The sequence below is a fragment of the Callithrix jacchus genome, chromosome 7 (genome assembly GCF_049354715.1).
Source record: "Callithrix jacchus isolate 240 chromosome 7, calJac240_pri, whole genome shotgun sequence".
NCBI lineage: Eukaryota > Metazoa > Chordata > Mammalia > Primates > Cebidae > Callithrix > Callithrix jacchus.
The window spans coordinates 17,605,472-17,632,631 of record NC_133508.1 but is presented as its reverse complement, the minus strand read 5'-3'; the positions used below and the strand labels follow the sequence as shown (position 1 = coordinate 17,632,631).

The window sequence follows — 27,160 nt, the reverse complement described above, 5'->3', positions numbered from 1 at the left end:
AATAGAATGGAGTGTTGAAGTCTCCAAGTATAATACTGGGTTTGTTTCTTTCTCTGCATTTCTATAAGTTTTTGTCTTATCTTTTTTTGACACTGTTGTTAGATGCATACACACTAAGGATTACTGTGTTTTCTTGCAAAGTTTACCTTCTAATCATTATGTAATACCCCTTTTTATTTCTGATAATCTTCTTTGCTTTGAAGTCAGCTTTGTCTGAAATTAACATGATGACTCCAGCTTGCTTTTGCTTAGCATTTAGCGTCATGTATCTTTCTCTATCCCTTTTCTTTTATATCTATATTTTATATTTAAATTTAATTATTAAATTTAATATATTTTAATATTTAATATTTATAAGTGGATTTTATATTTAAAGTGGATTTTTCATAGATTACATATAGTTAGGTACTGTTTTCTAAAAAATCCACTCTGATAGTCTTTTCATTAATATGTTTGGTTATTAAAATTTAATGTGATCGTTTATATTAGATCAGTACCTACATAATAAGTGTTTTCTCTTCTTGCCCTTGTTTGTTTCGTCTTCCACTCGTTTTCTGCTTTCTGTGGCTTTAATTGAGCATTTTGTATGATTTTGTTTTCTCTCCTCACAACATACTTCATTTTCTCTCCTCTTGGCAAATTTACATTTAAAAATTTATTTTTTTTAGAAGGAAGATAAAGCAAGGAATAAAAACTTCTTAATGATGGCCCTAGAGTTTGCAAAATACATTTACAATTAATCTTAACTCACTTTTAAATAACACTGTGCCACTTCAGAGCCAGTGCAGGTAACTTAAAATCAAACATTTCCAGTTCCTTCCTGTTTTTCTTTATAAAGTTGCTATCATTCATTTCACTTATCCATAAACTAAAATCAACCAACATATTGTTGCTGTCACTATTTTGAACAATCTGTGATCTGTTACATTAAGAAAAAGAACAATAAACTATTTGATATTACTTTTTTTCATTCTTTAACACTGTTCCTTTCTTTATGTAGATCCTGTTTTCTGCTGTATCATTTTTATTCTCTGGGACTAGCTTTTTTTTTGAGACGGAGTTTCGCTCTCGTTACCCAGGCTGGAGTGCAATGGCGCGATCTCGGCTCACTGCAACTTCCTTCTCCTGGGTTTAAGCCATTCTCCTGCCTCAGCCTCCTGAGTAGCTGGGACTACAGGCACGCACCACCATGCCCAGCTAATTTTTGTATTTTTAGTAGAGATGGGGTTTCACCATGTTGACCAGGATGATCTCGATCTCTTGACCTTGTGATCCACCTGCCTCGGCCTCCCAAAGTGCTGGAATTATAGGCTCGAGCCACCGTGCCCAGCCTAGCTTGTTTTAAGACATTTTATGTCTCTTCAGTTTTTGTTTTGGTGAGAGTGTTTCTTCTTTGTATTTGATGGATAATTTAATTGACTACAAGATTCTAGATGGGAGGTTTTTTCCCTTCAGCACTTTAAATGTTTTACCCCACTCTCTTCTTTTTGCATGGTTTCTTAAGGAAAGTCCAGTGTGAGTTTTATTCTGGTTTTTTATTGGTAAGATTTTTTTTCCTCTGACTTCTTTCAATATTTATCTTTGTCTTTGACCTTCTATAGTTTGCATGTGATATGTGTAGTTATAGGTTTTTTGGTAATTATCCATTTTTGTGTTCTCTGAGCTTCTTGGATATGTAGTTTGGTCTCTGTCTTTAATTTTGGAAAATTCTGAGTTATTTCAGTATTTTTTTTCTGTCCCTTTTTCTCGTCTCATATTCCCTTTATGTTCATGTTACGCCTTTTGCAATTATCCCATTGTCCTTATGTATTCTGTTTCGCTTTTCCCCGATTCTTTTTTCTCTTTGCTTTTTGGTTTAGGAAGTTTCTGCTGACATGTCTTCGAGATCCTGATTCTTTCCGTTCTACTAAGGAGCCAGTCAGAGGCTCTCTCTATTTCTGCTAGTGTTTCTGATCTCTAGCATTTCCTTTCAGTTCTGTCTTAGGGCTTTTGTCTCTGCTGACATTACCCGTCTTTTCTTGCATGTTGTCATATCAATCATAGTAATTTTAAAGTCCCAGTCAGATAACTTAAAAATATCTGCTGTCTCTGAGTGTGCTGCTTTTTATTCTATTGAAGCACTCAGTGAGTTGGTTATTGCTCACCTGCATTGCTGAGGGTGGGTAGTCTTTTCTCAGTCCCCTGATTCAATTGCTAATCTCTTCTGGAAACACCCTCACAGGCCCTGCAAAAGATCATCATACCAGCCATCTGGGTATCATAGCCCAGTCAAGTTGACAAATAATATTCACCGTCACCTTCTGTACTGTATGCTAGTGTTTTATTTCATCTTCTCATTGCAGAGTAAGCTCATTGAGGGCAGCAACTGTGTCTCACTCATATTCTATCCCTGTTCGACTAAGGAGGTATAGTGGCATGCAGAGTAGTTGTAACTCACAGCTACTCTGTTGTGATGGTTTTGTTAATACCATCCAATGACGGCATATCTTAAGTGGCTTAATGTATTTTCTCTTTAATTCTCCCAGGCATCTTCAGAAATACAGTTTTTCTTTGTATTTTTTTTCCTGGAGCAAAAACTGTAAAAGGATGTGTTTGGCCTTGAATGATGTGGGCTCCAAAATTTAAATACCAGTGTCTTGGGTCTGTCTTCCTTCTTTCTCCTTAATGTCCTGATGGACTCAAAGACACCAATTAGTGAGCAGCTCTTGGGGGGTTCTCAAGATAATGTGAATTGTCTGTCCTTATGTGTAGAAATAGGGGCCATCTTTTTTCAGCTGTCATATATGTAAAATTGTTTTATTGTTGATTGAGAGAAGAGTTACTTGTGATCGGTAGACTCTATCTGTAAATACTAGAATTCAGTAAAGTGATCAATTCTTTTGAAAACCTACTGAAGACTTGTAGTAACCCTGCACGATAATTAGTTGTGAAATAAGGAAAGGCTTTCATCTCACAGTGATATTTTTAAAGTTTTAACTTATGAACAAAATTTAGAAGAAAGGTTTTTATGATTCTGGATGTGTTGATGAATATGATATTTATTTATTGATGGCAAACATTTTATTGTCTGTCTTCATTTTAATATGTTGTCAGATCCTGCATACATAAGTAGATCGGAATCTCTGTCCTGCTACCTAGGGTGAAATAACTTCAGCCACGCGACATGGGCAGTCATTTTAAGCAGCGTCACAGAGATGCAGAGCTCAAGTTGGTCAGCATTGCTGCCCGGTGCTGACATTTGGCTAGCTCCCACATTCCTGTGGAGCCTCTGATGAGGGTTATTTAAGGCTGTGGCTGTTTCTAGTCCACCAGGGAGCCAGAATGGAAAAGCCATTTCACCATGCTGCATGTTAAGTTCCAGTTAATTCTTTGTAGTCTAGAACTCTGGGATGATTTGAATTAACATGGCTCTCTCTCGGCATAGCTGCAGAGGGTTCTGTCCACATTGCAATTTGTAGAATGCTCAGAACTGGAATAGCGTGGCCTGCAGTGGTGAAACAAGGTGGCCTCCTTTGAATATCCGAGAAGGTGTGGTGGTTCTTCCAGCATGTTGCATTTGAAACCACAGAAGGTGTGAAGCAGTGGCAAACCCGGCCGGGCGCGGTGGCTCATGCCTGGAATCCCAGCACTTTGGGAGGCCAAGGTGGGTGGATCACAAGGTCAGGAGCTGGAGACCAGCCTGGCCAACATAGTGAAACCCTATCTCTACTAATAATACAAAAATTAGTCAGGCGTGTCGGCACGCGCCTGTAATCCCAGCTACTTGGAATGCTGAGGCAAAATGGTTTGAACCCAGGAGGTGGAGGTTACAGTGAGCTAAGGCTGTGCCACTGCACTCCAGCCTGGGTGACAAACATTTTATTGTCTGTCTTAAAAAAAAAAGTGATGACCCCTTTCAAGGCCTTTTATTGTCTGTCTTAAAAAAAAAGTGATGAGCTCTTTGTGGGTAGCAACGCCTTTCTTTCTTTTATTTTTTTTTTTTGAGACGGAGTTTTGCTCTTGTTACCCAGGCTGGAGTGCAATGGCGTGATCCTGGCTCACTGCAACCTCTGCCTTCTGGGTTCAAGCAACTCTTCTGCCTCAGCCTCCTGAGTAGCTGGGATTACAGGCACGCGCCACCATGACCAGCTAATTTTTTGTATTTGTAGTAGAGATGGGGTTTCACCTCGTTGACCAGGATAGTCTTCCATTTAGAGGCCAGGGCCAATGCTAACCCATGGCAAGTTCTTAGAAATGTCCAAGTTGCGTATCATGTTGTGTGTCATTTCCCTTGTCTTGTCCTGGCTTTGTTTCCCCCCAGTGCTCTGGATGCAAGTGCCATTCTGTGAAGCTAGAACTTTTCCCATCTCTGAAGTGCTACTAAAGGAATCATTTGCTTCCTAATTTGCTAAGTGGAAAATTATGGAGACAAGTTCCTGAGTGCCGCATCTTTGTGATACATTGGGTCACCTTGAGAACAAGTCTGCAGTGTCATCTGACAGTGCTGTGGCTCGCATCCTGCTTATTTTTCCTTTTTTATGTTGTGTACTTTATCCTGAAGAATAAGAGGGAAAAAAATGGGAACTATTTGAAATACTAATATCTGCTTCCATGAGTTATCTAGACATGATGATTCTTTTTCTAGGAGTTTTAGTTCTTTGATTTTTCTGTTATTATTTTTTTTTGAGACGGAGTCTTGTTGTGTCGCCCAGGCTGGAGTGCAGTGGTGTGATATTGGTTCACTGCAACCTCTGCCTCCTAGGTTCCAGTGATTCTCCCACCTCAGCTTCCCAGGTGGCTGGAACTACAGGTGTGCACCACCACACCAGACTAATTTATCGTATTTCAGTAGAGGTGGGGTTTCACCATGTTGAACAGGCTGGTCTCGTACTTCTGAGCTCAGGCAGTCTGCCCACCTTGGCTTCCCAAAATGCTGGGATTATAGGCATAAGCCACCTCACCTGGCCAGTTCTGTGATTTTTTTTTTTTTTTTAATTTTTGAGACAGGTGGCTCATGCCTATAATCCCAGCAATTTAGGAGGCCAAGACAGGCAGATCACCTGAGGTCATGAGTTTGAGACCAGCCTGGCCAACATGGTGAAACCCCATCTCCACTAAAAATACAAAAATTAGCTGTGCGTGGTGGCGCATACCTGTAATCCCAGCTGTTTGGGAGGCTGTGGCAGGAGAATTGCTTGAACCTGAGAGGTGTGGTCACAGTGAGCCAAGATCACGCCACTGCACTCCAACCAGTTATTTGATTTTTCTGAATTTACTCCATTAAAATACTGACCACTCCTTCCAGGTTCTATCCCGTGTTAGTACGTTCTCACACTGCTATAAAGAACTTCTTGAGACTTGACAATTTCTGAAGAAAAGCGGTTTAATTGACTCACAGTCCCAGGGGGTATACCAGAAGCATGGCTGGGAGGCCTCAGAAAACTTACAATCATGGTGGAAGGGGAAACAAGCACGTGTTCGTGACGGGAGAAGGAGAAAGAGCAAAGCAGGAGGTGCCAACACACTTTCAGGTCTTGTGAGAACTCACCGTCATGAGAATGGCAAGGGGGAAATCCACCCCCCGATCGAGTCCCTTCCCACCAGGTCCCTCCCTCAACACAGAGGATTACAATTAAGCATGAAATTTAGGAGGGGACACAGAGCCAGACCCCGTCTTATGCCTTCCTTGTGTTTCATCCCTGTGCTCAGATAAGCCTGGGATTGCTTCTGTCACCCCCGGGTTGCATATGACCCCTGGGTGCATGGTATCCCCTCTACCCTAAAGCATTTCTCAATTTCTCGTCCTACGATAGGTAGCATCTCTTTCTGAACCGCCATTGTCCTTGTAAATCTACCCCTCTGTGTCCGTGATCCTTTTATACCTAGCATGTTAGGTTATTGGCCCATATTCTCTGTTCCCTAAGCTGGGTGACTGTGTAGTTTATCCTCCAAACCAGGACATTTTTTTTGGAGGGATAGCTGGTGTAATCCGAGACCATTCCAGGAAAATCAGGATGCCTGGTCAGTGAAGCTTCTAAGAGAAGCTCTAAGGTAGAGACGCTGGGGCTCTGAGTGTGATCGGTAAATATCCAGTCAGTAAGTGCCTGTGTGAGTCCTTGATTGTCTTCCTTGTGAATTATTGAACCAACTAGTTCCTTTGGAGCATTTTCCTGCTGATTCCCTTCCTGACTCAAGAATAAAAAATCATAAATCACAGGGACAGTGCCAGCAACCTCACCCTGCCCCCACACCCCACAAACGCTGCCCTCCCACTGATTTTGCTTCCCACTGCTCATTTTGGCCTGATCCAACATTCACCTAAATAACACTCCTAAAGAGGTTAGAGATAGAATGATAGCCAAGTCCCCGTGGCATTTAACTGTGCACATCAACACGTTTTCTTAGTGATTGAGTTGAATTTTGAAACCTATTCTACTCTGAAAATGCCTGGGCAAAGCGTCGTTGAATATTGCTTTAGGAATTTTAATGACAGTTTTTTCTCACTGTTCTGGGGGAGCTCATTCTGAACAGTTTCTGGTTAGCAGGACCATCAGAGGATGTTATTAACCCAGCAGAAAATCTACCAGGGTGTGATTATGGTCAGCAAGGCACCTGTAGCCCGGTCAGTGGTACAGCCTGCTCCCATTTTTCCCCGACATGTTCGACAGGGGTGGCTTTTGTGCTTTTAAATAACCGCTTCTATTTTGGTAGACCTTTTCTCCCTTCTTTTCTAACAGCGCAGTTTGCATACAAGACTCACAATGAACTCACCATTCCCGAGTGGAAAGGAGTGACCGGTTGCATAAACACGTCTGTCGCCACTTGGTCTTCGCGTGGCTGGGCTTTGTGGGGGTCTGTTGATTCTTTGAACTTAACTGCCCTCCCTGCAGACCCGACCTGCAGTCCTTTGTTGCCCTAAATATTTTTCTCAAAGATCTTTTATTAACTTTTTCTTTTCTGCTCTCGTTTTTCTCCCTCATACCTACTTTAGCATGTGGCCCTGCGGCAAGAGTGAGAAAGAAAAATAAATTCTGGTGGTGTGATTGGGTGAAGCAACCACTGAATTTCTCTTCCCTACTAAAGAAAAAAAAAGAAAACACAACTTTTGAACTGTTTTGGTTTCTTCCCTGCTAAGTGTTTGTTGAAAGGACACAATGAAATGATTGAAAAGAACCAGTTTTCCCTCATTAAATCTGTCATTGTGAACCTGAGCTTGTGAACTTTGCACTTTTTCGAGAAGAGCAACATTTTTTTCATTTCTAATTAGTTGCTCATGCTATTTTAGGAGAAATTAAGGCAGGGAAGATGTGAGCACCATCAGTTTTCTTTTAATTTCAGTGACTTTCAAATGAATGGTCTGTGGGTATGAGAGACTGCTACTTTTCTGCCAGTTTGAGCGCTCCCATCTTTCTTGGTAATAAAACCCCTAATTTTTAGCTGGTCCACGGTCAGCCGGAAGCCAGCCTTGTAGCTAGGCATCACTGTGTTACTAAATTTTGATTACTTGCTTGTAAGTGGAAATGCCACGTACAACTTCCTGGAAGTGTCCTGAAGGAGGAAGCCTTCTTCATCCTTTCCTTTTACCTGAGAGGAATGTAGACGTGATGGCTGAGCTCAGGCTGTCGTCTTAGACCGTGAGGTGTGTTTTAGTCGGTTCTGGCTGCTATAAGAAAAATTCTTTAGACTAGGTAACTTAACAGAAATCTTTTCTTCGTGGTTCTGAAAATCCAAGACTAAGGTACTGACAGATTCAGTGCCCAGCGAGGGCTCTCTTACTGGTTTGTGGAAGACTACCTTCTTATTACATCCTCATACAGTGGAGAAAAGATCATGTTTTGCATGTCTCCTCTTGTGAAGGCACTAACTTCATTGATGAGGGTTTCACCCTCATGACCTAATGACCTCCCAAAAGCCCCACCTCCCGATACCATACACTGGGGATTAGAGTTCCATATATGAATTTTTTTGGGAAAAATTCCCAAATGTACAGTCCCTAGCAAGGTGGGAGCCATGCACGGGGGATAGCTTGATAACAGGATACCAGGGGCCTCTGGACTGCCTCTGTGTAAGAGAAATTCCTATTTTGTATAACTCCTGTTGTGTATGGTTTGCTCTTCCATGAAGCTGAGTGTAATCTTGACTGATACATCTATGAATCTATTTAATCTTGATTTGGGATCAGGGATTTCTAGGGCGAATTTTTTTTTCATGCCAGACTATACATCTCAGATAGAGCAATGCTTTGGTAGACAGAAAAATCTGAACTCTTACAGATAAAAATGAGTGAGATTTCTGCAGCCTATAACATCTTAAATATCATGTGGTAAACCACCATCAGGATTCTTTTTAAAAGCCACAGAAATGCTTTTCTTCTTCCCCATGGCCTCTTTCTGTCCCATTCTGTAACAGTTCAGTCCTCAAGCCTTTAAGTGGGTTTATTAGTTTGTTTTCATGCTGCTAATAAAGGCATACCTGAGACTGGGTGATTTATAAAGGAAAGAGGCTTAATGGACTCACAGTTCCACATGGCTGGGGAGGCCTCAATGATGGCAGGAGACAAAGAGCAAAGAGACATCTTACATGGTGGCAGGTAAGAGAGCATGTGCAGGGGAACTCCGATTTATAAAACCATCTGATCTCGTGAGACTGACTTACTGTCACGCAAACAGTATGGGGGAACTGCCCCCATGATTCAGTTGTCTCTACCTGGCCTCATCCTTGACACATGGGTATTATTAAAATTCAGGGTGAGATTTGGGTGGAAACACAGCCAAACCACATCAGTGGGACAGGAAAATAGATGTTCACAGGGTGGCTTGCAGGGACCATTGACACTGTAGTGGGTGAGGAGAGCAGCCATGTGGGTTGGGCAGGTTGGGCCCGGGCAGAGTGAGGAGGGCATCCTGGTGGAGGTGTCCTGGCCTGGAGATCAGCATCAAGGCAGAGTGAGGAGGAAGGTGATGGGGAGATGGGTTGCTGCAGTGGAACATGTGTTGGATAATTGAAAGGGTTTGCCAGATTCCACAGCACCTGCTTACGTGAGGGTTTCGTAAAAGCATAGGAGATGCTTCAGCTGGAGGAAGAAAGCACAGGCTAGTGTTGGTGACCCGAGAGACTCACTGGCGTGGTTCCCCAGGGCCCCTCGTTGGCTGCACAGGACACTTGTTGTCTTGAGATGATGAACCATCAAGACGTGTGCAAAGAATCTTGGTGTCAGGAGAGCCTGGGCAAAAACGTCGAGCGCTGTCTTCTCTTCTGGGCTGGTCAGGAAGCCAGTCCAGGCCCTGTGACCAGATGTCAGGCTTCTATCCGAATCTGGCAGAATGGTCTAAGCAAGCTGGCCCTGGGGACCACCAGGGGTGCTTTTAACTTGAAGCTGGCTCACTCTTCATTATCTTGACCAAGAGTCGGCACTAAGCTTCCAGGTGTCCTTGCAGATGATCATAGAGCTGTCTTGGTTTCACTGTAAGATGACTGTTTTACACAGCTATATAGAGGGGTGCTTGTTAAAAATAAACCAGTTTAAAGACCGTGGAAGTAGAGTTCTCGCTTTTTAGTTTTAGGACCACATGAGTAAACAAGTTCGTTAGGTAAACTATCCCACATACCCTAGCTATTTGCTTTACTTATTAGCTAATTCTAAGGGGGATTTAGGCTGCCTTCAGCCGAAACTTCTAGTGAAACTATGAAAAAACCCTTAGGTCTTCCAAAAGGATTTGAGAGAATTAGAAATATGAGAAGGGAGAAAACTAGGATGAGCCCTGAGATGTGTTGGAATTAGGTTGATTTGGGTGAACATAAGGTGTTTAAAAATAGAAATAGTGAAATCAATATAGGGTTTGGAGCGTGTATATTCTCTAGCTTTGACCACTCAGAGGGCCAAGAGTACCTAACCTCCCCCGCTCCCATAGCAGTGAGCACATCTAGTGCCTGGATTTTGGCTTATAAATATTATTTCCCACAAAAGGAACCAGAGATCATGGGAGAAATAGCTAATTCCAGGGCTGTGATAGAAAAAATACAGGATGAACCTGAATATCTTGTGCCAGAAAGCAAGGAAGTGCTGCAAGAATGAGGGGGCGTGTCGAAAGGCCTAAGAAGTCAGCTTGGATGGACTCACACTGGCCAAATCAGGGACAATTTGAGCATCACTCTAAATAATAATAAATTGTAACCCATCAGCTAAAATAGGAAGCCACAAGGCCATACCAGTATAATTAAATAAACAATGATTTCCCAGCACCTGTTGACCTTTAGGACTGGACAATTCTTTGTCATGGGTTTGGCTGCCTTGCATGATGTAGGATGTGTGTCAGCATCCTTGGCTTCCATCCACTATACCAGTGCTTTAGACTAGGGCCATCTAGCAGACAGACAGTGCCAGTCACCAACGAAATTTTAGATTTTCTAGTGGCCACAGTTAGAATCCAAAATGTCTCCAGACATTGCCAGTTATCCCATGGGGGACAAGGTTGCCTTGGTTGGGGACCAAAAGACACAATAAGGTGAGAGTTTGGTGGGGAACAGGATATTGACATCAGATTACTCTTCTTGCTTTTCCTGCTGGGGTCTGTGGACGGTGGATGAATAAATGCACTCAAACACACAATACAGAGAATGAGTGGGCTGAGGGATTGTGAGCTATTCACAGAGAGAATTGCAGTTACATGATACTTGCTAGTTTGCCCTCTCCCCATTTATTCAATATAGATTTAATAACAGAGGCTTTAAGTCAACACACTTGTAGAGAAAGATTAAAGGCCAGGTTCTGATGCCCAAAGCAAACACCATTAGTGGATAATATCCCTGGTCAACCTCTTCCCCAAGAGGGCCACCTGGCTCAAAGTTTAGTTTTAAGACCACATGAGTAAACAAGTTAGGTAAACTCCCCCACATACCCTGGTTATTTGCTTTACTTATTAACTAAATGCAAGGGAGATTTAGGCTGCTTTCAGCCGAAACTTCTACTGAAACTATGAGAAAGCCCTTAGGCCTTCCAAAAGGGTTTGAGACTATGTTCTATAACTTTCTTTACTATTTTCCCAGAATATTTTTTCTACCATCCTGAGGGAATTTCCACATTTTTCCAAATTTACTAATTACAAGAGGGAAAAACAATACATTGGCAGTGAAGAAGCCAGGCAGACTTCAGCCATCAAAGTGAAGATCCTTATCAGTGGGGTAAATGGAAGTCATGTGTTGTAGGTAGAGGGCCATGACAAGAAAACAGTGTCTCTGCCATATCCCTGCCAAAGATGCTGATATAGTCTGGATCTGTGTCCTCACCAGATCTCACATGGAAGTGTCATCCCCAGTGTTGGAGGTGGAGCCTGGTAGGAGGTGACTGGATCATGGGGGCAGAGTTCTCATGAATAGGTTAGCGCCATCTCCCTCATATTAGGGTTCTCTAGAGGGACAGAACTAATAGGAGATACGTGTGTGTGTGTGTGTGTGTGTGTGTATGGAGTTTATTAAGTAGTAGTAACTCACATGATCACAAGGTCCCACAATAGGCTATCTGCAAGCTGAGGGGCAAGGAAGCTAGTCCAAGTCCCAAAGCTGAAGAACTTGGAGTCTGATGTTCAAGGGCAGCCCATGTCCAGCACAGGAGAAAGATGTAGGCTGGGAGTTGAGGCCTGTCTAGACTTTTCACATTTTTCTGCTTGCTTTATATCCTGGCTATGCAGCTGGCAGCTGATTAGATGGTGCCCCCTGCTCAGATTAAGGGTGGGTCTGCCTCTCAGCTCACTGACTCGAATGTTAATCTCCTTTGGCAGTGCCCTCACAGACACACCCAGGATCAATACTTTGCATCCTTCATTCCCATCAAGTTGACACTCAGTATTAACCATCACACCACCTTTGTACTGTATAGTGATAGAGTTTTCATGAGATCTAGTTGTTTAAGAGTGTGTCGTACCTCCCCCCAACCACCTCCTCCCCCGACCTTCCTGCTTCTCTTGCCCTTGCCATGGTGATATGGTTTGGCTGTGTCCCCATCCAAATCTCATCTTGAATGGCTGCCATAATTCCTACATGTTGTGGGTGGGACCTGGTAGGAGGTCATTACATCATAGGGGTGGGTCTTTCCCATGCTGTCCTTGTGATAGTGAATAAATCTCATGAGATCTAGTGGTTTTATAAAGGGGAGTTCCCCTGTATACAGTCTCTTCCCTGCTGCCATGTAAAATGGGCCTTTGCTTCTCCTTTGCCTTCCACCGTGATTGTGAGGCTTCCCCAGCCATATGGAACTGTGAGTTCATTAAACGTCTTTCTTTTATAAATTACCCCGTCTTGGGTGTGTCTTTATTAGCCCCATTAGAACAGACTGACACCCCATGTGAAGATGGCTGCTACAGCTCTGCCTTCCACCATGAGTAAAAGTTCCCTGAGGCCTCCCCAGAATCAGAGGCTTCTATGCTTCCATTACAGTCTGCAGAACAATGAGGGATATAAACTTCTTTTCTTATGAATAACCCAGTTTCAGGTATTTCTTTATAGCAATTCCAGAATGGACTAATACAGATGCATGAATCAAGGATCAACAAATGACAAATCTCTGGCCTGGGCAACAGAGTGAGATCCCACTTCTACAAAAAAAAAAAAAAAGATTATTTTTAAATCAAGCAAGCATGGTGCTGTGAGCCTGTCGTCTCAGCTACTTGGGAGGCTGAGCTGGGAGGATTGCTTGAGCCTGCGAAGCCGAGGTGCAGTGAGCTGTGATTGCACCACTGCATCCCAGCCTGGGCAACAGGGCGAGGTCATGTCAAAAAAAAAAATCTGCATAGAGGGACATAATAGAAAACAGTTGTACCTGCAATGTTCACAATTGCCAAGGTCATAAAGGTCAAGGAAAGAGAAATTCTCAGCCTAGAGGAGATGGCAAGGACCTGATAGCTACCCTCAGCGTGAATTCTGAACCAGATCCTATTTCTTCCATCAAAGAAACGATTGGGATGTTTGGAGAAACTTGGGTGGGGATTAGGATTAGATGGTCCTTATGTACTAGGTTAACATTTTTATTTTGATGGTTGTATTGTGGTTATATGTGGTTTTCCTTGTAGGAGCTATATCTAGAGTTTGTGGGGCTTCAGGCCAACAGCTTAATGTCAGTGCTTCAGGCTGGGAAAACAGGTTTTTGTAGACTTTTGGACTTCTCTATAAATTTGCAAGGGTTAAAACAAAACAAAACAAAACAAACAAAAAGAAACATGTGGCCAGGCATGGTGGCTCATGCCTATAATCCCAGCACTTTGGGAGACCAAGGCGGGCGGATCATGAGGTCAAGAGATGGAGACCATCCTGGCCAACATGGTGAAACCACCTCTCTACTAAAAATACAAAAATGAGCTGGGTGTGGTGGCGTGTGCCTGTAATCCCAGGAGACTGAGGCAGGAGAATCGCTTGAACCTGGGAGACGGAGGTTGCAGCGAGCCAAGATTGCGTCACTCTAGCCTGGTGACAGAGTGAGACCTGCATCTCAAAAAAAAAATTTGCAAAAGTTGTGGCCAGCAGTGTTGCATATTAATTTTCTTCAAAGCATGCTTAGCTCCAACATTGAGACCCTTCCTGAGAAAATTTTTTGTCTTACTATTCTTCTAAGGAAAAACTTCTGCATTAATACAATGTTCTTCTAGAAAGACTATCGAAGGCTGGGTACAGTGACTGATGCCTGTAATCCCAGCACTGTGGGAGGCTTAGGTGGGAGGATTGCTTGAGCCCAGGAGTTTGACCAGCCTGAGCAAAATAGCAAGACCCCATCTCTATAAAAAAATAAAAAAAAATCAGCCAGATGTGGTAGCATGTGCCTGTGGTCCCAGCTACACAGGAGGCTGAGGAAGAAGAATCATTTGAACCTGGGAGGCAGAGGTTGCAGTGTGCTGACGTTGTACCACTATACTCCAATCTGGGCAACAGAGATCCTGTCTCAAAAAAAAAAATTGGAAAAAATTATACACACACCCATGTGTATGCATATGTGTGTAAATGCTGACACATCCAGTAACGTTTTAGACCCCAAAGTAGAAGGCGGATCATTTCTCTCTTTTACTTTTGTGGCTCTGTATATATTTTCTTTATTTACAGTTAGAGAAACTATTCTTTGGGCAAACCTAATCTTGCAAAGCAAATTAAACCGCCATGATAATGTTTGAAGCTGGAGAGCAATCTGCATTTTAAATCATTGCTTCGAAATGTCAACCAAAATATGTTTAGAAGAAATTATGAAGGGTTTTTAACTCTGATCATCTGATAGCATGGAGAAGAATTTCTGGATGGGCACTGCACGTAGATGAAGTAATTACACCGCTGGCCTTCTGCTACATGAAGTTTGTTTGAATGAAGTGGCTTAAAAAATAATACTAATTAAAATATTTTTAGCGCAAGTAAGGTCTCTGTGCAGTTCTGTGCACTTGGCTGGTCTTTCTGACCGGCACAAGTAATTGAGATGGATCACTAATGGCTGGGCAAGCAGGCCAGGTCGCCACACACAGCTAACTGGCCCTTGTCGTGTTGGATTCTGTGACATTAATCTCATTAGCTCTAACTTGCTGTGCTAATTGCACCACTAATTACGTGCCTTTTCTTCATTTGGTTTAACACTGAACAGATCGTGTTACACGAATCCTGGCTTCTGTTTTGGTGAGCGATAGTGCTTCAACCTGTGAAAATAACTTCGAAATTTGCTTGTTAGGAGTGCAGGTGGAATCTGGATACATTTACTGAGTGACTTTTTTTTTTTCCTTTTTAGTTTCCTTGTCCCATATCACACAACTGGTCCTCAGCCACAACAAGCTAACAAGTAAGTGATCTTTGTCATTTGTTGCAATTTCTGACATTTAGGTAATTCTGTGACACTGCTGATTCTGTTACTGTTTCCTCTGAAGAAACCAATGACAAATGATTATCTGCAGAAACCTTAGTTTATTTTGGTGACACGAAGATGAGCATCTAGTCTTCCTGTATTTTGGCCTTTTGTAGTTAGGTCTACTTTGTACATTCTTTCTTTTCTGTTTTTTTTTTTGAGACAGGCTCTTGCTGTGTTACCCAGATTGGTCTTGAACTCCTGGGCCAAAGCAATCCTCCTGCCTTCGCCTCCCAAAGTACTGGGATTACAGGCATGAGCTATGGCGCCTGGCCAGAAGATTCTATATTATCATATAAGCCAAAGAGAAAAAGATGACATTGTTTCTCTCGAAGTGGTTCCATTCAGAGATAGAAATGCTTTGGTGACCTGAGCTGCCAGACCATTGGTGAGCGTTTCATGAGGAAAACTTGAAACTATTGAAAACTCGAAATTATTAGAATGAGTCATTTGTTTTCGTCTATTCCTCCTCAAAAGGAAAAGGTTTAACTGTTGAATGTACTTTCCATCCCTGCTTGATGGGAGAGAAGATGCAAAATTGTATACATGGTAAACCTTTACATCTGTATTTTTCAGATTTTTGAGTCTGGCTTCCCCAAAAGAAAAATGCTGCTGGGCATCCATAGAGTTCCATACAGCAGAAGTGTCTGCTTAGCATACAGCGGGATGAATGCCTGTTCTTATAGGAATGTCTTTTGTGCACGATGGGCCATTTTCTTTGTAGAGCTGTGGCTTTAAGGATTTTCATGACAGGGACCCACGTCCTTCCCATTCCTAATTGACTGTCACTTCTTTGGGCTTGCCATTTTTCCCGCAGACTTGAATGGTTTTCTAATCATGTGGCAAGAATTTGTTAGGGAGCTCTCCGAGGCCAATGAAATTGAGCAGAATGTCATGTTGAGGGATTTGTGTCATGAATTTATGTGTATGTGTGCATTATATACAGCTTGAAGCAATGTCACAGAGCTGTTGATTATAGAGAATTAAGAGTGGCAGCGAGGTCCCCTCATGCGCAAGAAATAAGCAGATTAGTTCGTTTTTAGCCAAAGTGCATATTTGTAAGGCAAAGGCAGTAGTGGTAGCCACAGAAGCTGAAAGTGACACCTACAAGTCATGTGTGGTCATTGTGGTAACAGGTAATTGGTTGGCAGTTCCATTGTTTTTCTGGGAAATGGTCCTGTGGTCCCCAGCCACCCAAATCTCAGTTCAGAAGGGATTCGTGGCTTGTTTCGAAGGGTGGGTCACATGATCCCTAAATCCCCCAAGATTTTGTGAGCAGTGATAACTGACATGCTCTGTTGTGTAGTTTATTAAAGTGTTTCTTAACTGCTAAGCTTATCATTGTTAGATCTGTACTATTTTTATTATAGCAAACCAGTTTACCCAAGAAAGCCAAATTGGGCAGGATCAGACTCATCCTGTAATCCCAGCAGGTAGGAAGGTTGAGGCAGGATGGCTTAAGCCTAGGAGTTTGAGACCAGCCAAGGCAACATACTGAGACCCTCATCTCTACCAAAAATCAAAAAAAAATTAGCCGGACATAGTACGTGTACCCCTGGTCCCGGCTACTCAGGAGGCTGAGTCCAGTAGGTCGAGGCTTCAGTAAGCCGTGATCATGACACTGCACTGCAGCCTGGGTGACCGAGGGAGACCCTGTCTCCAACAGAAAGAAAGCAAAACCTGTGTTTCTATTATATCATTCATTGATCTGTTCTTTAAAAGCATCTTTCAGATCGTTGTAGTTTATTTCCTTTTTCATCTTCACAAAGATAGGAATCTCAGGGGTCAGTGGATCAGTTTCTTCCTCCAGGCATGTAATATTAGATTAATTTAGAGGGGCATGTTTATATATGGAGTCACATCATGTTGGCCATTCAGGAGATTGACTGTGAAAGAATCCAAACTTTATATTTCTGCCTTGCCAGTTTTTTTTTTTTCTTCCGTTTGAGACACTCCGTTTGAGACACTCTTGACCGAATCCGGTAAACTCTAATTAATGGTCTTGGTAAATTCTGTTTCAAGCCATGCTGAGTAGTGTCAGTGACACCCGATCTGTTTCACTAAGGTCAAATTAGCATCCTTTACTATTTTTCTGGCATTTAAATGAATGACTTTGCTGTGGTTTTTCAAGTGTTTATAGTAAATATGTCCATTTGATGGAAATATAAATATGCATTAAATGTAAGTGGCTAGGCACACCCTGCTGTCACTTTTTATTGTAATCAGTGTCTTTCACTTTCCGTTGTTTTTAATAGGGACCGGCTGACAGGGCCACATTAAAACCACAGGGACTGAAAAGATAACTCCCCCACCCCTCGCCACTGCCTTTATCTTGGAAAAGTGTGTGTGTTTTTCTCTTAGCATGCCAATTACACCCTTCTCTGACATTTCCACGTATCTACTCATGGAAGGAATGAATCGTCTACTCAAACTGGGACATTGATTTGGGGACACTGTTGACTCCACTGACTTCAGATCTGCAGGGTTATTGGAACAGTGTGGCATGGGGTTGACTTCCCTTTTCTTGCCAGTGGTTTTGGCCTTGACAGGTCCACCCAGGGCAGTAAAAGTGAGGCCAGGAGGAAGCTGCAAGTGGGATCTGTGATCCTGAAATTCCCCAAGAATTTCCGAGCAGAAATTCCTGAACTTTTTAACACTGCAGTTCATTAAAATATTTGTGTATTGTCAAGCTAATTGCTGCTAGTGCTTCAAGACTATTATGGTGAAACTGTTTAAATTTAAACCTGGGGGCAGCGTTGATGGGTTTTTGAAATTGGTGGGGGAGGTTAATCTGTCTGTAACAACTTCCCTAGATATGTATATATGCATGATGTATGTAAGGAGACAGGAAGTATAGTAGCAAGTGAATCTTCTGCTTTTTCGCTATGAATGGGCAGGTACTGACTTAGAATACAAGAAAGTTGTTGGCAAAGTTAGAATTCAAAAGCATTCTGGCCCAATGGGAAGAGTTTCAGATTAAACATCCCTTTGGAAACACAGCTCTCTTGGACACCTGCCTGTGGTGGAGTACGCACCTGGCAGAAAGCTGGCACGCTCTTGTGCCCGCAGTCTCTCTCTTGATCGCTCGCTCGCTCTCAGGTGCACGCGCTCTCTCTGTCTGACTTTCAGTAACTGCCCTACTGTGCACCACATCCCATGCCAGCCTCTCCTTGTAGGAAGACAGATTGTCTTCTGTTCCCATGTAGCCCTGCCTCTGGGTCAAGGTCTACCCCTGCCTGCCTCTCCTCCTCCCTCCTTTTCTCTACCAGCCACTCCCCATCCTCTCCTGGAGACCCCTGGCTGCTCTGGCCCATCTGAAGCCTTTCTTCCCCAGACTCTCCTGCATGTAGACTCTTTAACTCCAGTGCGGCACTCCCTGTCCTTCTCTTGCTTTGTGTTTTCTCTCTCTCCAAATAGATGGTAAGCTTTTGTGAAAGCAGGGACTGTTTCATATTCTTCCTTAATGCCTGCTGCTGGGCACTTAGTGGCTTCCCAGTAATTACCTGTAAAAACCGAGTGTTCATTGCTCCCAGGAGGTGTGTAGATGATAGGGAAGGCCAGAGAGAAGACTGCTGGCTGGAGATAAAGTGGGGAACTTTGGACCAGGTTTCTTTGGGATTAACTGGCATAGGGACTTGAGTAGATGTGGTCACCCCTGACTTCAGTTTCTTACTCATGTGCTCATTTCAAACATCGTAGATAGAGCATGAATGCTCTAAAGATATACTACCTTTAGCCTGAGCAACATAGTAAAACCCCATCTCTTAAAAAAAAAAAAAAGAATTAGCCAGGCATGGTGGTGCACCCATGTAGTCCCAGCTACTCTGGAGGCTGTGGTGGGAGGATCGTTTCAGCCCAGGAGTCTGAGGCTGCAGTGAGCTAGGATTATACTACTGCACTCCAGCCTGGGTGACGGAGCAAGACCCCGTCTCAAAAAACAGACAGACAAACAAAAATAGAGATACATGACCTTATGTCTAATACATTGACGCCCTCATTTTTACAATCATAGAGGCAAGGAATGATACGCTGTGATGCGTTACCCAGGTAGAGCAAAGGACTCGCAGCCAGGGACACTGGGTTCATGACCACTCAGGTGTGTTCTTCCTCCTAGAAATCCTGATGAGCTCTGCTGAGCTCTCACTTCTTCCAGAAAGCCTCTTTCTACTCCAGGTCTCACTGGCGTCTAAGTCTGTTCCTCTTTCACTTAAGGTTAATTTTCTATATTTAAGAGTCCCGATTATGTACTGATTTCCTCACACAGTGAATTGTAAGTGTCTGGAGGTTAGGGACGCTGTCTGACACTTATCCCACCTCCGCAAAAGTGCCACAGCATGTTGGCCATGAAATAGGCACTCAGTTAATACGATGGATTTGTGGATTACTTAGGTGGTGGGTGGTGCTGAGCCCCAGCGGTCTGCGATGCTGCTGTACCCAAGAGCTTGCTAGCTCCGAGGTTTTCTCTAAGCGGGGAAGGCAGCAATGATGCCAAAGGTGATCCTCCTGTGTTTCTTTGCTCTTCCTTCCTGCCCCTGCCTCTGTGGTTACCCTCCTTGGAAGCCACTGTCAGCTGAGGCTCTTTTATCTGATCCTTAATCCAATCCCCGGGTTTTGTGGTGTTTGGAAGTGTGAGTTTTGTAAATGCTTTCCTACTCGCTTTTGTTTTTCAAAAGGAGTTTCTTTTGGAGACAACCATTTTAAGACTTGTCCACTAGAGGTCACTGTTGAGACACATATGTCTCCTCCACGGTTTGTACCTAAGTATTAGAAACCAACTTTGTGTTGTCAGAATACGTTTTCTGCAGGCTCTTCCACCCTGCACTCTGGAACATGTTGCTATTGGTGCTCACACAGTGCAGTTTTTACCACATTTAAGGTAAATTCTTATAGCAAGAGGTATGCTATGTTTTTTGTTTTTCTCCTGCCATTAAAATATTAAGTTTCGTGTATCATTTTTTAGTGTTTATTATGGCCACTATCTCAAATTAGAAAAATGTCTTTTCCTCCAATATCCTTAAATGGAAAAAATTATACTGCTTTCCATAGTATTTTGTATTGAGCATATGTAAGATTTTTTTTCGTTTAAACCTGCGGAAAAAAAGTTTCAAATATCTATGTAACCAGATTTTAATTCAAAAGTAACTGTAAAAATCAGGAAAATGTGCATTTTGTGCATATTTATCCTGATTCATATACTACTCAATTTCATTGCCAGGGAGAATGTGGAATGAATGTGCATCATGAAATAGATTGCATTCTGTACTAGTGATGAAACAAGCTCTGGGCATTACTTTTTTGAGTGAAGTTTTTTTTAAGTTTTCAAAGTAGTTTTGCTTTCAGTCAGCAAACCCATATACAAACATTGCAAGCACATATACTTACAGGTGACAGTTTTTAAAAAAAAATTTGGTGACTCGTGTGTTGAGGTTTAGACATTCATCATTTTGTGCGAGAAATAACCAAGGATGTCTTTTCGCTCTGTGCAGACATTGAGGAGCCAACCGTCTTATGTAAAACCTTTCAGAAGTGTGGGTCTCTGAATGTAATTGTTCAGTTTTATACTTTGAACTTTTAACCGCCATGTAAAACCTTTTCCTGAGGTATTCATAGTTTCACCCACAGCTTCAGGTCTTCACTGTTACCATATCTCATCATTTAATGTGTCGGAAATGGCTAGGCAGGTAGTAAACCTATGTTTTATGGCAAAATGTGGGTTTTTTCTTTTTACACACTATTTCTATTAGTTATAGCTCATACATGAATTTGAAATTATAGCAAACAAGAAATACTGAGATACCTTCTTTGGTGGTTTCAGTAATTTCCCAAAGATAAATATAGGGACTTGAGTAGATTAGATACTCAAGATAATATTCTAAGTACATAGAAGTTAATACTTTTAAATTTTATGCAGATGTATATATTGATAGTCTGTCTTCCATAATCTTATTATAAACAAATTAAGCAACTTGTTTTACATGAAAACATTGCATTCTCAAAATTTGTAGAATCCAGTTATAATGAAGAAAATGTAGCAGTTTTAAAAAGCACAATACATTGAAACCTTCTTATAGAGACGTAGAAGGTTGTCGGGGTGATTGAGAAGGGAAGGGTTAACTGTTGGAATTCTTGAGAGTGACCCTCACCGCTCTTCTCAGACCTTGCTGTTCTTAACTGTGTACTTATTCTCTCCTTCATAGATTATTTGTCATGCTTTATGCAAAAGTTCTCGTGCATGGCTTGTATGAAATTAAACCATGGGGGGGGAATATGTAAAATAAATGGTCTCTGTGTCATGAATTTATCTTGTGACAATATCAAAACAACCTGCTGTTTGCATTTTAACAGAGTGTAAATGTATTTATAATACAGAGGCTTTGATCAATAACTTATTTTTTCAATTACTGCACATTTGTCAGTTTGCTTCTGTGCCGTCATTGAAAGATGAGAGTTGAGAAGAGCATGTGCATAGTATCTCTGAGTCCAGCAGCTATTAACTGAACAATACCTGTCCGATGGTACTGGTAGTCAGGTCACTATAAAAAATCATGGGCAGGTGGGCATATGTTGCTATTTTTGGCTTTAGTGAGTGAGCACCTGAGATCATCCCTTGGGAGGATCTCTTGATCTAGGGAGTCAGAACCAGTGCAGCCCAGGGCCAGCGTGTGAAGTCGGAGTGTTCTTCCCTGTGTCACCTTACCTATCCTCAGCTGTGTGGCCACCCGCTCGCTCCCGTTCCCTTACTTGTCAGCCCCACCAACCGAAATATACCTGTGCCAGAATCCTTTTTCTTGAGGTCCTGTTCTGTGCTAAGCGGAAGCTAGCTGAAATGCTAATTTCTCCACAATGTATTTTTAAGTGGAACCACCCCAGTCGTGAGAACTTCAGAACGGTGGCAGGCTGTGTAGAAAATAAGACGGGGGAGTGTGAGCCTGTCACTTTCGAAATCATAATTAGCCCATGTGCAGGGCTGGTCCTGAAAAAGGTTTCTTTTGCTATTGATGATAGAATGTCTATCAAACACAATTGACTTAATAGCAAAATATTATACGTAGATTTTCAATGGATGTACTCTCTCCTAAATAACTTGGTGTGTGGGTACATGTGAGTACTTGTGCAGGATGGCAGAGGAGGGATGCTAGGAGGTGCGATACTTAGGTACATAGATTCTTCTAGAGCATCTCTTCTCTTTTTTTATGTTTTTTTTTTTTTTTTTTTTTTTCTCGAGGTAATGTCTTTATCACCCAGGCCGGAGAACAGTGGCACAATCCTAGCTCGCTGGAGCCTGAAACTCCTGGGTTCAGGCGAGCCTCCTCGATGGATGTGCACCGCCACACCTGGCTAATCTGCTCAGGCTGGACTCGAACTCCTGGGCTCAAGTGATCCTACTGCCTTGGCCTCCCAAAGTACCAGAATTACAGGCCACTGTGAGCTGCCATGCCCAGCCTTCTTCACTTTTCTTAAGTCACTGACCTTTTTGAATAATAGAGTGAAAACTACAGTCGTGGTTTGTAGAGAAATGCACGTGATGGTTCTAATTTCTGCAGGCTGGTGGACCCCATTGTGTTCATCCATGAACTTGTTAGAGGTCCACATAGCTCAGATTTAGGAACTCCAGAGTTGGGTGGAGATACGGTGTGTTTGCATATAGTGTGGACGTAGTGATGCCGTGTGTGTGTGTGTGTGTGTGTGTGTGTGTGTGTATTTGAGATGGGGTCTCACTGTGTCACCCAGGTTCGAATGCAGTGGTGCTCTTTCGGCTCACTGCAACCTCTGTCTCCTGAGTTCAAGCAATTCTTCTGCTTCAGCTTCCCTAGTAGCTGGGATTCCAGGCGCCAACCACCATCCCCAGCTAGTTTTTGTTTTTAGTAGAGATGGGCTTCACCATGTTGGCCAGGCCGGTCTTGAACTCCTGACCTCAAGCAGTTGGCCCACCTCGGCCTAGTGACGCTATTTCTTTTCTTTTTTTTTTTTTTGAGACGGAGTTTCACTCTTGTTACCCAGGCTGGAGTGCAATGGCGCGATCTTGGCTCACCGCAACCTCCGCCTCCTGGGTTCAGGCAATTCTCCTGCCTCAGCCTCCTGAGTAGCTGGGATTACAGGCACGCACCACCATGCCCAGCTAATTTTTTGTATTTTTAGTAGAGACGGGGTTTCACCATGTTGACCAGGATGGTCTCGATCTCTTGACCTCGTGATCCACCTGCTTTGGCCTCCCAAAGTGCTGGGATTACAGGCTTGAGCCACCGCGCCGGCCTCTTCCTGGAAATCTGTATAAAACTTTAGATGATTTTTTTATGCATCACAGAACTCCTTATTTAAATAAATAAATAACCACCTTATTTATCTGCTTAAATTTACATGTTGTTAAATAAGAATTTGTAATCCTGGAGTCCCAGGCTTGAACGGGACATGCGTGTGGGCACATGCACTTTTTTTTTTAATGGAACACCTTTCCCGTTTCCATTTTTCTGTATCTTCGTCAGTCAGCCTCATAGGCCAAAACCCCTCGAATCCAGCTGAGAACCAGTTAACAAACTCGCTGACCTTGCGTTTTGCTGTTTTCTGTCTGAACCCTCTTTTATCTGTTTTCTTCTGTTTCTTTAGCTTTTCCCCTCTGCCTGTATATTCTTTGTTCTAGTCACCTGATTTTTCTAAAATCTGAAGTTCCTACCCCCTCTCTGAATTTTGCTCATCTTTCAGAAAGTTGAGATGAACGCTCCTCTTTCTCTGTGAAGCCCTCCTTTTCATCCAGCTGAACCAGCGCTGTGTGGCAAGGCCCCCCACAGCCTGCGGGACTGTCAGGAACCACACCATGTAGTCACTTCAGCAGGAAATGAAAGAGAAAAGAGCGAATTTGTTGAACCCCCACTCTGTATCACTTGGAGGACACAGGTGTAAAGTGGTTAAGTGACCAGAACAAGGGGGTGACCGAGTTTTCCGTACAGCTTCCGAGTGGTTGCTCCGCACGTCCCCTGCTGCCTCTGCAGGTGATGTGCGTGTGCACTTGACATGTCCCGTTAGGTCCATCTAGAGGCTCCATGGACAAAGCGTTCCTGTGGCTTTGGATCCTCACTCCTTCCAATAGAAGAACAGGAAAATTTTCTAAGGTTAAAAGCCCCGGTTGTGTTAGCTCAGAGGAAATGCTCAAAGCTCCCATGTGGAAGTGGTGGATTTTCCCATCCTGGACATCTTCCTTTCCCTCCTCTTCCTGCCTTCCTCATGCAGGGACCCTAAACATAAGGTCCAGTAGGGAGAGAAGCTGTCTAGTTGTGGCCTCTTGCTGGATTCATTCCTTTATTTATTTATTTTTTGAGCCGGGGTCTCACTTTGTCACCTAGGTTGGAGTGCAGTGGTGCAGTCTCAGCTCACTGCAGCCTTAACCTCCAGGCTCAAGTGATCTTCCCACCTCAGCCTCCTGAGTAGGACTACAGGCACGTACCACCATGCCAAGCTAATTTTTTGTAGAGCTAGGGTTTCACCCTGTTGCCCGGGCTGGTCTGAAACTCCCGGGTTCAAGCAGTCCATCCACCTTGGCCTCGCAAAGTGCTGGGATTAGAGGTATGAGCCACTCCACCCAGCCTAGATTAATTCTTAATTGTAAAAGAGGACAGACACTAATGGCAAAACATGCTTTTTATGTGTGCGTGTAAGAGAGTGCGAGCTAGAATGTGACTTGCTTACTGTCTGCCTCATAGTGCGTAGACCGAGGCTTACGTGTAGGTATGCATTTATAGCTATTAAACATAATAAAGGCATGTGCGCATGTAAAAGAGCCTGGAGCACCCCTTTGATGACACTGAGCTTGCTTTTCTCCATTAATGGATTGAAGTCTTGTTTTTGTTTTTTCATACTTTCCTTTCCCTTCTCTCTCTCCCTCGTGTTTTGGAACTTCCTGGGTGTTTTTCCTACCCTTCTTTTTCTTACACTTTACTGGATGTCACTTCCTCCCAAGGCCACTGAATGCCATTTCCTTTCCTGTAGGCGCTGCCTCTCCTCCCAGCTTCCCCATTAAAGCCTTTTATTATTTTTTATTATTTATTTATTTTTTGAGACGGAGTTTCGCTCGTTACCCAGGCTGGAGTGCAATGGCGCGATCTCAGCTCACCGCAACCTCCACCTCCTGAGTTCAGGCAATTCTCCTGTCTCAGCCTCCTGAGTAGCTGGGATTACAGGCACACGCCACGATGCCCAGCTAATTTTTTGTATCTTTAGTAGAGACGGGGTTTCACCATGTTGACCAGGATGGTCTCGATCTCTCGACCTCGTGATCCACCCGTCTCAGCCTCCCAAAGCACTGGGATTACAGGCTTGAGTCACCGCGCCCGGCTAAAGCTTTTTATTATGTATGGCTTTGCTTGAGGGGTAGCGCATCAGAGCTGGAGTGCAGTTTAGAGGTGGTGTTCCTGCACGAATTCAGAGTTCATGCCTCCTCCTGAAGATGCTTGCAAGTTAACATGAGATTCAGGCATGAACTAATTTTTAGATCCTCAGATGAGAAGAAATCCATGCTTGTCAGCTTTTTAGGAGATGTGTTTGGTTATGCCTGCACACTTTTTTTTATAGCTCAGGAACACATATTTTTGCATGTTCGGCTTTATACTCTAAAATCTACCTTATTACTTGCTTATACCTTTTTTCCTGTAATTTTCATGTAATTGATTTTTCACATTGCTGCTGAAAGAGTCGGACCATTGTGTTGCAGTGAGTTAAGCCAGAGAGATTTCCGTTTACTAAAATGACTTCGGCTGTAGAATCCTGAGGCGGCTCATAAGAGGGTAGAGTGAGCGTGTGCTTTCGGGACACTGGTCCTCAGTAAATAATTGTTGCTTATTAACCAAAAGGAGCATCACCATTGTTATTTATTATTATTTATCAAGCTAATAATATTGGAGGATGTTGGCCTTTCTTGGGGTAGATGCTTAGATATTTTGTTATTTTATGTTTACCTTGAGGAACATGTAGAACCTTTTAAATGAGAATTTGCTTCACTGTTTCATAAACTTTATGTTTTTAAATAACATAGAGCTACCGTAATTCACTGCTTTAATAGATGCTTTGGGGGAAATCTCATAAAATCTATGAAGCCAGTTACCATTAGTATACTTTTGAACTTCAAACTCTTATGGTAATACGTAATTAGATCACTATCCACTTTGTGTTTTTGGACAGAAAACAAAGGTAATTAATCACTATAACTACAAATGACCTTTTTTCTTTTGCATATTAAGTGCTGAAGGGTGTAATTATTCCTACGACAGAGTGAGAAGATTGTTCTTTATGGATAATCATTAAAATGGCATTGAGAACTATGATTTGCTGAAAGAATCATCATTTATATAATTAGTCTATACACCACCTCTGTGCCGCGAATAGACTCATGTTCTCCAGTTATTGCAGCTAGAGATTAAAAAGGCTGTGCTTTTCCTTTGACCATGGATGTCCCAAGTAATATTTCATCTAGTTTCTGCTAATTTGGTTTTTACCTCCCTTGCTTAATTCAGGCCAAACGGTTGGGGGGTGGTGGCAATTGTTTTTCAGTATCATATTCATCAAGTGCTGGGGCCAAGAAATGTTTGCTTTCACCATTTTCTCAAATGGTCCTTCCCCGACCTGTATATATAATGCATAATCTCATTCATTGGCATGTCTTCTTATGTTTTTAGTAATTTTTCTAGTAACTTGGTTGTAGAAATGTAATGTACTAAGTTATCTAAATAACAAGCCAATTTTAATATCCTCTACTATCCTCTATCCTTCCGTGCTTTTAAAAAGCTGTAGAAATACATAACATTGTGATCATCCAGCCAGGCATTTTCATTTGTTACGGCCACAGACAAAAACCTCCTTTTTTAAAATAGCAATTATGTCCGGTTCTTAGAAGCAGTGCTACTCTGTTTTATTTTCCTGTGACTCATTGCGTGTGGTTTCTTTGGGCACTATTTGGCCTGAGGGTTGGTGGCACTTTTGCATCCTGGAAATGGTCATGGGACATTAGTGTCGCCTCCACCAGGGCAGGCATGCCACTGTGCCACCTGCTGTCCTCACCCTGGCTTGAACAGTTGCCTCCCATGAAGTACCTGCTCTAAGTCCTCCTCTTCCTGCCCTTGCTGTAATTCACAGTCCATCACTGGAAGCAGAGGTGGAGCTATCAGTTTCCTTCTTTCAAAGAGGCTGGGTCCCCTGGCTTTCCTGCCCTGGGTCAGCCCTAGCTCAAGAATCACCAGCTCTGAAAACATCCTTTGGTGCTTCTGCAAAAACACTTGGGGGTAACACAGCCCCCAACTCCCCAGAAGTTTGGTGGAGATGGTGGGTGGAGGT

At 42.8% G+C, this 27,160-nt stretch overlaps 1 protein-coding gene across 2 annotated transcripts in view; it reads left to right on the top strand.

Moving 5' to 3' along the window:
* Positions 1-27,160, top strand: part of RSU1 (Ras suppressor protein 1) — a 236,593-nt gene that overhangs the window by 17,804 nt on the left and 191,629 nt on the right. The window contains exon 3 of one of the 2 annotated variants that reach the window (XM_002750065.6): positions 14,729-14,779. The exons of the other annotated variant lie outside the window; for it this stretch is intronic. Within the exon in view, the coding sequence (XP_002750111.1) occupies positions 14,729-14,779 (51 nt within the window). The remainder of the gene's footprint in view (positions 1-14,728; positions 14,780-27,160) is intronic. 2 annotated transcript variants of the gene reach the window in all.